The 10147-nt window shown below is 47.2% G+C and overlaps 1 protein-coding gene across 1 annotated transcript; it reads left to right on the top strand.

The window, feature by feature from the left end:
- Positions 1 to 3872: 3872 nt before the first annotated feature.
- Positions 3873 to 7262, top strand: LOC310872920 (E3 SUMO-protein ligase ZBED1-like; the record flags this gene model as incomplete). Its single annotated transcript, XM_083785119.1, has 5 exons — positions 3873 to 4269; positions 4567 to 5074; positions 5637 to 5823; positions 5989 to 6218; positions 7238 to 7262. The coding sequence occupies 5 exons, from the start codon at positions 3873 to 3875 to the stop codon at positions 7260 to 7262; spliced, it is 1347 nt and encodes a 448-aa protein (XP_083641245.1).
- Positions 7263 to 10147: the final 2885 nt, after the last annotated feature.

The following is a 10147-nucleotide window of genomic DNA, read 5'->3' as shown; positions in this document are numbered from 1 at the left end:
GAAAGGACCATGTCCAATGTATGGTATGTGCTGTTGCATTGTGGGAGATTGTATCATCCTCTTTGGAGGAAGGAAAGGAGATCAAACTATCTCTGATGAGCTGTTCATCTTAGACTTGAGTCCTCGTCTTAAGACGTTATGTAAGCTAGAAGTGTTTCAGTACGCTCTGGACAAATCAGAACTCCCACACGACATCAGGTGGGAACTGGCAGCCATGGCAATCAACGACAACAGACGACAACCAGGGGCGTCTGGGAGAAATGCGAGGCCCTGTGCAAGATGTCGGGGGGAACAATGTGCGCGCGCATTTTTTGAATTAATTAATAAATTAATACTTACTTTCCTACAAATATTATGCCAGGTTCTCATCTCCAATGAGTAAGAAATTGACATGCACTGCCTAATTTAGCAGCTTAACAGTGTGAATGCAGAGATTGTGGTCCTCCACATTATGTTATTTTATTTGTTGTAAGGAAGCTATAGTTAACATGACATGAGTCATGTCAAGCAAGCTGTCACAGGAGGGGTCTCTGGGGCTGACACTGTCTGATGATCTATATGAGCAATTTAACTTGTCTATTACTCTACAACGAATACCAATGGAACACAAACCTGTTGCTGATCATAACTGATAAAAACCACCACCCAACCAGTCTGCCCTGCAGTGCAGCTCAAATTACTGGTTATAAAAGTAAAATGAACAGCTGCTTGTGTTGCTGTTATTTGTTATAAATATTATCACATTTGCTTGATTGCCTGCAGACAGTTTGTGATCGATCAAAATTATATTCGAAAATTGTGAAATCATGACACTGACTGACTGGACTGACAGAGAGAGAGAGAGAGAGAGAGAGAGAGAGAGAGAGAGAGAGAGAGAGAGAGAGAGAGAGAGAGAGAGAGAGAGAGAGAGAGAGAGAGAGAGAGGTCGTCGGTCCATGCGTGACAAATTATTTGAAATAAAACCTTTTTTTTGTCCACACACAGTCCTACATGACATGACAGCATACCTTTTCACTTCACTCGAGTGATGAGTGGTTTTGTTTGTGAGCGGAGCCGTTGTGCACTAGTCAATCAGCCTACATGTGTTCAGTTGTTTTTGTTTAGTTTCCATTGTGTGTATAATTCGACTGCATGCGTTGTGCGGTGGTGCGGCCGATCTACAAGCTCACAACGCGTCGCGCTTCAACCCATTGTGAGCTTGTAGATCTGCTCTAATTCTGCAGCGCAAGCCAGCACGGCACAGCGCAGCGCAGAGGGGGACAACAGGGGGGCCCACGACCGGACAGCCGGGTGTCGCTTAACGGTAGGATGAAGAAGTGACGGCGGTTGGAAGGAGGAGGCGACGCGCGGCCGTCGGAGGCCCCCCAACCGACCGCAGCTTAAATAGGTGAAAAATCAACTGCGACGGAACGGGCTGCGAACTGCGATGCAGGGAGAACTCTCGGGGCCTCTAGCCGCCGTGCGTAGCTGCCCATATTTTAGCTCTGACTCTGAGATGTAAAGTGTTTCTAAAAAAAAAGGAAAAAACGCTGCCTAGCGCGAGGCCTCGCTAGTGCGGCGGCACCATTCGATCTACCCTAAAAGCGGCCCTGACGACAACAACAATAACAACCGAGACCACATTCCAGACGAAGGAACAGCAGAAAGATCAAGAAATGATGGATCAACATCTCATCCCACCTGATGGTGAGCCACCTCTCAGCATCACTTACTGAGATTCAAACCTCAGGAGACTCCTTCTCTCCAGACAGGCTCTCTAACCATTCAGCTAGGCATCAAACAATGACAATTATTCCGTCCAACACAATGCGGTGGAAACACAAACCTGTGTCTGTATGTTCCAAACTGAACACGGTGGAACTCTCTTTATTGTATATTTATTTCTATGATCTTTTTTTATTTAAAGGACCAAGCTGTCCTGAAAGGACTTGGTCCTTTATTGTTATGCATTGTTGTGCACTTTAGTCCCCTCAGTCAACCCCCGCCACTCTCGGCCCTCTCTCTCTCTCTCTCTCTCTCTCTCTCTCTCTCTCTCTCTCTCGCTCACTCACTGCCTTGCTCTCTCCCACAATGTTAATGCTAAGTTAGTAAAGTTACACCTATTTTATGTAAATAACATGGTAAAATGTACACACACACACACATACATACATGCGCACACACACACTCTGTCTCCAGGGGGGAGAGCTTTAACAGCAGTCTGCGGGGGAGGCTGTGGAATCTAAGCAGGAGTGACATTTTGGGCGACAGCTTTTCCACCGGGAGAGGGGAAACCTTTGAGTGCCCAGATTGACAGGTTGAGCAGTAACAGGAGACGACGGGAAGCTCTTGTACTGCTGGGAACGGTCAGGATCGCTTCTGGGTGGTTGTTCTACTGCTCTGCAAGGGGAGAGAAGGGCCAGGATCGCTGCTGGGTGGTTGTTCTACTGCTCTGCAAGGGGAGAGAAGGGCCAGGAACGCTGCTGGGTGGTTGTTCTGCTGCTCTGCAAGGGGAGAGAAGGGCCAGGATCGCTGCTGGGTGGTTGTTCTACTGCTCTGCAAGGGGAGAGAAGGGTTAGGATCGCTGCTGGGTGGTTGTTCTGCTGCTCTGCAAGGGGAGAGAGGGGCCAGGGTCTCAATCAGTCACAACGTAAGGTAGAGAAGTTATCAGTCACAACGTAAGGTAGAGAAGTTATCAGTCACAACGTAAGGCAGAGAATCATCAGTCTCAACGTAAGGTAGAGAAGTTATCAGTCACAACGTAAGGCAGAGAAGTTATCAGTCACAACGTAAGGCAGAGAAGTTATCAGTCTCAACGTAAGGTAGAGAAGTTATCAGTCTCAACGTAAGGTAGAGAAGTTATCAGTCTCAACGTAAGGCAGAGAAGTTATCAGTCACAACGTAAGGCAGAGAAGTTATCAGTCTCAACGTAAGGCAGAGAATCATCAGGCTCAACGTAACGCAAGAGAAGCTATCGGTGGATGTATCGTCCGGAACATCCGTCAGATGTAATTCCCTGGGCCGGATACGATATTTCCCCCGACCAATCACAACACTTAAGCTGAGTTGTAAAGCATCAACGTAATTTCCTTGGGCGATATACTTCCGCTAAAACGTCCCGTCCAAACAAACGACAGCCTCTACACTATAGCGTAGGCCTCTTGCCGAGGAGGGTGCCGATAATCTGGCAAATAACACTTCGTGAAAAGAGGAGTTAACGGGCAATTACGGGAACTGTTCTCCCATTATAAAGAGAGAAATAATTTGTAATGATATTATGCATGTAATGTGCATGTCATCACCTGTACACCAGATTAGAGACATTTTCAAAATATGGATGAAAATAAAAATTAATGCTGGGCCGTTATCGGCGTTAACGTGCTGCGTTAACGCGAGAATATTATCGCGCGTCAAATAAATTATCGCCATTAATCTATTCTCAAAGTTGGGTCTAAGAGCTGGGTCTGCATTGACTGCATAAAGCAAGCAAACTAGGAATTTCACTTTGATAGTTTTATCTGGCGGACGCCGGAATTACTCTGTGGGAGGGAGAAGTCCTAACCTAACAGGGACAAGGTGAAATAAATTACTCTGAGAGCGGGGCGGTAACAAATCCTAACCTAACCGGACACGGGTGAAATTAATGAACAGTGCGGCGTGCCACATCAAACGTCAGCATGCAGGACTCTGTGAACCCAGGTTTGCTTCAGGGGAAATTTCTTTACAAGAAGCTTCCCAATGGAAACCTCGACAAGAACAAGGTGGTTTGCACCCTGTGCAAAGCAGAAATGGCTTACTGTAGGAGTTCTTCAAGTCTGAAGTATCACCTAACGCACAAGCATCCCTTTGCGTTGGTTGATGATAGCGAAGCTGCCGGCGGGCCAAGCACTAATATGGCTCCGGGGAAAAGTGTTCGTCAAACTACAATGTTTGAGTGCAACCGTGGCAAGCCCGTCAGCCCAACTCTATCAGCCAAGCTAACTAACCTCCTAGCTCAATGGATTGCCATCAACTGCCGGCCTATCAGTGTGGTTGAAGATGATGGGCTCGAGCTTCTTCTCCAGGCGGCCACAGGCGACCCATCTTACAAACTACCTGCGAGACGAACTATCACAAGGAGAATCCATGACCAGTACGCCGCAGAGAAAGCTGCGAAAGATGAAAAGTTGGCCGGGGCGGCGTGTGTAGCACTGACTGGGGACCATTGGACATCTGTCAAAAACGACAACTACCTTGGCGTTACTGTACACCTCATCGATGTCAGCTGGGAACTTCACTTGTTCGCCTTAGGTACGTTATGTAATTTAAATTAATTTACCACGGTGAAGTTGGTCTCGGGCTGGATACCCAGCCATCCTGGCTGAATATCCAACCTGAAACCAACCCCACCGCGGCATGTAATATTGCTAATTCAGCCTAACATTTACACAGCTTTAGCTAACGTTATCAGGGATCGATTGATTTATTTTACCACCAGCCAACATTATACGTTTGCTAGCTAGCCCCAACAACGCCAGCCTGCTAATTGTAAGTCTCCTATTAATAGCAAACTTATTCTGATCTACTTTGTCTCTCCTATAACGTCAGGTGTGATTAAAACGGAGGAGCGCCACTTTGCAGAAGCTTGTGCCAGACAGTTTCTCGACGTCGCTAATCAGTGGGGCATAGCTGAAAAAATCACCACCATTGGAACCGACAGCGCTCCCAACATGATAGCAGCAGGGAGAATATTACCATTTGAGCACTTGCCCTGCGTTGCTCATCTTGTACAGAGGGCCGTTGTAATGTCACTTCGGGATGGTGGTTTTGATGGTGTACTGGCCAAGTGTCGAAAAGTGGTCGGACATTTCAAACACAGTCCGGCTAACTCAGACGAGCTGAATGCCCAGCAAGCATCCCTTGAACAAGACCAGGAGTCACTCGTGCAAGACGTTCCAACACGCTGGAATTCAACCCTAGCGATGATCACACGTTTGAGGCGCAACAGAGACGCAGTGCACGCAACGCTGGCTCAGCAGACCCACAAGCTGGCCCTCCCAACACATGCTGAATATGAGAAGTTGGCAAAGCTGGAGAAACTGCTGGAGCCATGCAAGTAAGTGTGTGTTGTGCTGTGCTCTATGTGTGTGTGTGTGTGTGTGTGTGTGTGTGTGTGTACACTGCTGTGTGTGTGTGTGTGCACACTGCTCTGTGTGTGTGTGTGTGTGTGGCTGTGTGTGTGCACAGTGCACACTGCTCTGTGTGTGTGTGGCTGTGTGTGTGTGCACAGTGCACACTGCTCTGTGTGTGTGTGGCTGTGTGTGTGTGTGTGTGTGTGTGTGTGTGTGTGTGTGTGTGTGTGTGTGTGTGTGTGTGTGTGTGTGTGTGTGTGTGTGTGTGTGTGTGTGTGTGTGTGTGTGTGTGTGTGTGGCTGTGCTGTGCTGTGTTTGGGGCTGTGCTGTCTGTGTATGGCTGTGCTGTTTGTTTGGGGCTGTGCTGTCTGTGTGTGGCCGTGCTGTGTTTGGGGCTGTGATGTCTGTGTGTGTGTGTACTGTCTGTGTGCTATGCTCTGTGTGTGTGTGTGTGTGCGCGTGTGTCCTGCTGTGACATTGTGGCGTCGTTTTTGGTGTCAATTCACCCCTCTTAATGTGTGTGTGTGTGTGTGTGTGTGTGTGTAGGTACGTCACTGAGCTCCTTGGTGGGGAAAAGTATGTCTCCTGCTCTGTCGTTTTACCTGCCCTGTGTCATCTCCTGCGAGCAATGAAGATCTCTGATGATGATCCTGCCTACATTGTGCGCTTCAAGACTGCCTTCATCAAAGACCTCAACCAGCGGAGGGAGAAAACAAACCTGGAATGGCTGAAGGTATGTGACACGTACTGACCAGAAGATAACTGTATTGGCTGACCATTATAGACCGTTAAGCCAGAAGATTGATAAATGGATAGATGAATGAGTCATGAAGAAATATGGAGGATTTTGAAAGTTACATTTTCTTCCATCAATCTTTATTTTATTTTTCATCAAAAGGTGGCCACTGCTCTGGACCCACGCTTCAAAGATCTCAAATGCCTGCCCAGAGCAGAGAGGGAGCCAGTGTGGGGAAAGCTGAGTGACTTGGTGAGGGCAGAAGAACCTGCTCTGCAGCCGCCCAGGGAGGAGAACCCTGAGCCACCTCAAAAGAAGACAGCCCTACTACTGATGGGATCAGAGTCAGAGTCAGAAGACGAGATACCAGTAGTAGACAATGTTGTAGAGAGGTACAAGGTAGAGCCCAGTGCCAGTTTAGATCAGTGTCCACTGAAGTGGTGGTCAGAGCACACTGCTGTTTATGGTAAGATGGCCCACATTGCCCAGAAGTACTTGGGGACTCCTGCCACAACTGTCCCATGCGAGAGACTGTTCTCTTTAGCAGGCCACATTGTACAGAAAAAAAGATCTAGTTTGTCACCAGACAATGTGAACAAGCTGGTGTGTCTGAGTGACTGGTGGAAGAAGGAGAGGTAGAGGTTGGACTCAAATCATGTACAGTAGGAGAGGGAATAGGAAACCCCAGTACCGATGGAGGTACAGTAGGAGAGGGAATAGGAAACCCCAGTACTGATGAGGTACAGTAGGAGAGGGAATAGGAAGCCCCAGGGTTGGGATTGGGACGCCCCACACTGGAGGTGAGTGACTGGTGGAAGAGGTAGAGGTTGGACTCAAGTCATGTCACAAAGCTACTGACTGTAAACAGTTCTTCATCACCTCTAGGTTTACAGTTTAATTAATGTCATATCCCAGAAAAGGGGGTTGTTCTTGCACCCACTGTTCCAAATTGCCTGTATGGTAACGTGTTTATGGTTATTCGTGTTTAACTGAATAAACAATGTATAACACACGTACATCGTATTGAACATTATTATATTTTCATTACCAATTATGATAGGGCTCCTGGTCTAATGGGCCACGTGGCCCGTTCAAGGATTTACTTCTGGTCATTATTTAGGTAGCGCACACATATTTTCAATGCCTTCGGCAGAGTTCAAATGAGCCATTTTAATCTAGATTAATCTAGATTAACTCCAGAATTGCAGTGAGATTAATCTAGATTAAAAAAATTAATCTATGCCCACCACTAATAAAAATATTTATTTTTTTAAGAATAAAATAAAAAGTGAATTCCCAAGGGAAGACGTCTTGTCGTCCGTGGCATCCGGTACTTAATTGGCAATTAGACGGGATGACGTTTATGGCTACCAACTTAATGTTTTTGTTCTTTTTTTAAAACGACAATTAGCCACTACATCTGTGAGCCTCAGTAGTACACTATACTGTACTTGCCTGTCTGCTTCCTTATTGGTTAGTCATTGCGACCGGGTTTTTTTTTTTTTTGTTGACCAATGACAAAGCTTCTAGGAACATCTTTGAATGCAGATTGCGGCCCCTAGATGTGTCACAGCGCCCCCTAGATTTGTCACAGAGACTAAATGTTTTTTTGGGAGCGTTTTACCCATTGCTGGCTAACCTGAATACAAAAAGAAAATGTCATTAAATGTTTGACATATTATTGCTTATAGCAGGTTTAAAGTTAGAAAGACTAGGTTTAACAGTTGCCAAAAAAGCTTATTTTTTCCCACTCTCTCCATATGGTTAGCGACTGTACTGTAAGTAAATAAATGTATTTATAAAGTAAGTAAGTACATTATTTATAAAGCACTTATCAAAACAACAGTTACAAAGTGCTGTACAACAAGGTAAAAAAACAATCACTGTGCTGTGCTGTGCTGTGCTGTGCTGTACTGTACTGTGCTGTGCTGTGCTGTGCTGTGCTGTGCTGTGCTGTATTGTACTGTACTGTACTGTACTGTACCGATGGATAATATGCACCCAAAAACATTGTGCTTTAATGTGCTCATTATCTGCTGAGGGAGAGACATCTCCCATGAGCTGTTCATATCACTGTGATACGACTAGACAAAGACTAGACTGTTCTTTTTTTTTCTCTTTTTCGATGCAATTGTGAACAATAGCCAAGTAAGATAAAATACACATCCATTGTATAATCAAATGGTTCACTGCAGCTCAACAGTCAGTGTGAGGGGGGGGGGGGGGTGGTCAGGAGATATCTGTGAGCTCTGCGTTTAAAGGCTTGAAGGCCGTTGTCTGTGATGGGGTCCACTACATGCTCTGGTAGGCTGTTCCACACCTGGACAGCAGTGTGGAGAAAAGTTCTGTCAAATTTCCGTGTTTTGGAGCCTGGGGGGGTCGAGAGCATGTTCTGTTGTGGCTGTGCATCGGCGGGTGTTTCGCCGTCTGGTGTAAGGCGGAGGGAGCATGTCCTGGAGGTCCCTAGGGCAGTGGGGGGTGTGCATTTTGTACAGGACTGTAGCGGCTTAATCACTGACTACTGAGCTACGACTAGACAGAGAGAGAGCGTCGCTAGACAACATAATCGAAACTTCCGCTAAAACTTCCCGTCCAAACAAACGACAGCCTCTACACTACAGCGTAGGCCTCTTGCCGAGGAGGGTGCCGATAATCTGGCAAATAACACTGCGTGAAAAGAGGAGTTAACGGACAATTACGGGAACTGTATTTCCCCCTAAACCTCAAGTTTAGCAGCATATACATGATATATACGTAACATACAGGTGTGATTGTGGTACAATTCGGGAGTTTTCCGGGAGTTTGTTGGAAAGTTTAACGGGAGTTTCCTGTAATATGCACATCCGTATTCCAAGCTTTTTTGCGCAGCGTAAGCCCCAACAATTCCTTGTGTGCCACTTGATCGGTCGACCCAAAACACGGCCATCGTGGATTGGACATAGCTTCGTGTGACGTCTGTGTCGAAGAACCGGTATAAGAGGTAGCGCTAAACCTTAATTATTACACTTCATCAGATCAAGTGAGTAAATAATTACTAAATCCTAAACACCTTTAATTCAAGTATATATTTGACAGAGCAGCGTTCGCTTGCAGTTGAGTTGAATATCCGACCAGAATATCTTTGACTCACGTAGTGAAGTTGAGTACCTTATCACCGGTGCATCTCAAGTCGACGCTGAGCTGAGGACATGTTGAGGTGGGCAGAGCATCTGAAAGGAGGCGGGCCAGAGGGAAAGCACAATGCCATTGTCGCGACGGGGGGCGAGCTGTACGCCTTTGGAGGATGCGGCGAGATCACCGGGATGAAAAACGCCCTCATCGACGTGTACGTCTTCAACACGGTGTCCTTGCGCTGGACAAAGCTGGCTCAAAGGATGAGAGGAGAACGTCGCCTCGACGTTCCCACGTCGCACTGGGGCCACACGGCCGCGCTGATCGATGACACCGTCCACGTCTGGGGAGGGTTTCCCTGCTGCAATGTGCTTTATGCGTTTGATGTCAACACCCACGGATGGTTCAGACCCCGGGTTTCCGGGACCATCCCAGAGGAGAGCTACAGACACTCGGCCTGTGTCTTGGGGAAGGTCATGTTTATCCATGGAGGACACACCCAGGGGAATAGACGCTATAAATATTCAGATTATTTTATCAGCATCCACAAGTTGGACACCAGCACGATGGCCTGGTCTTTACTCAACACCAGTGGAAGTCCACCTCCTGCTTTCGAGTCTCACTCTGCCACCGTCATCGGAACAAAGATGTTTTTCTTCACCTCTTCACCTCTTGGCTACTGGACTGCAAGGCACTTCAACTGGCACCACATCAGAGTGTTTGACACAGAGACCAACCACTGGCTGAGAACCTCCTGCACAGGACCACCCAGGACCACCCAAACCTCCTGCACGGGACCACCCATTCGAATGTTATTCAGCCTTTACCTACAATGGAGAGCTCTACACATGCGGTGGAGATGTCATGTGGAAATTCAATCCAGAGACCTTCTCCTGGAGGCCGGTCGAGCCCAAGGGGAAACGAGGTCAAGGTCCGGACTACAGGAGATGCTGTTGCGTGGTGGGAGATCGTGTCTTCTTCATGGGAGGATACACATTGGTACAAAAGTATGCATCCCCCGCCGACCTGTATGTCTTAGACTTCAGTCCGAGCCTCAAGACGTTATGTAAGCTAGCGGTTATTCAGTACGCTCTGGATCAGTCAGAACTCACACACAACGTCAGGTGGGAACTGCCAGCCATGACTAGCAACAGCCAATAGGAACTGGCAGCCATGACTAGCAACGGCCAATAGCAACTGGCAGCCATGA

Source organism: Protomyctophum parallelum (assembly GCF_964188405.1).
Source record: "Protomyctophum parallelum genome assembly, chromosome: 1".
Taxonomy (NCBI): Eukaryota; Metazoa; Chordata; class Actinopteri; order Myctophiformes; family Myctophidae; genus Protomyctophum; species Protomyctophum parallelum.
The sequence above is the reverse complement of the archived record's forward strand: the minus strand, read 5'-3'. Positions and strand labels throughout refer to the sequence as shown.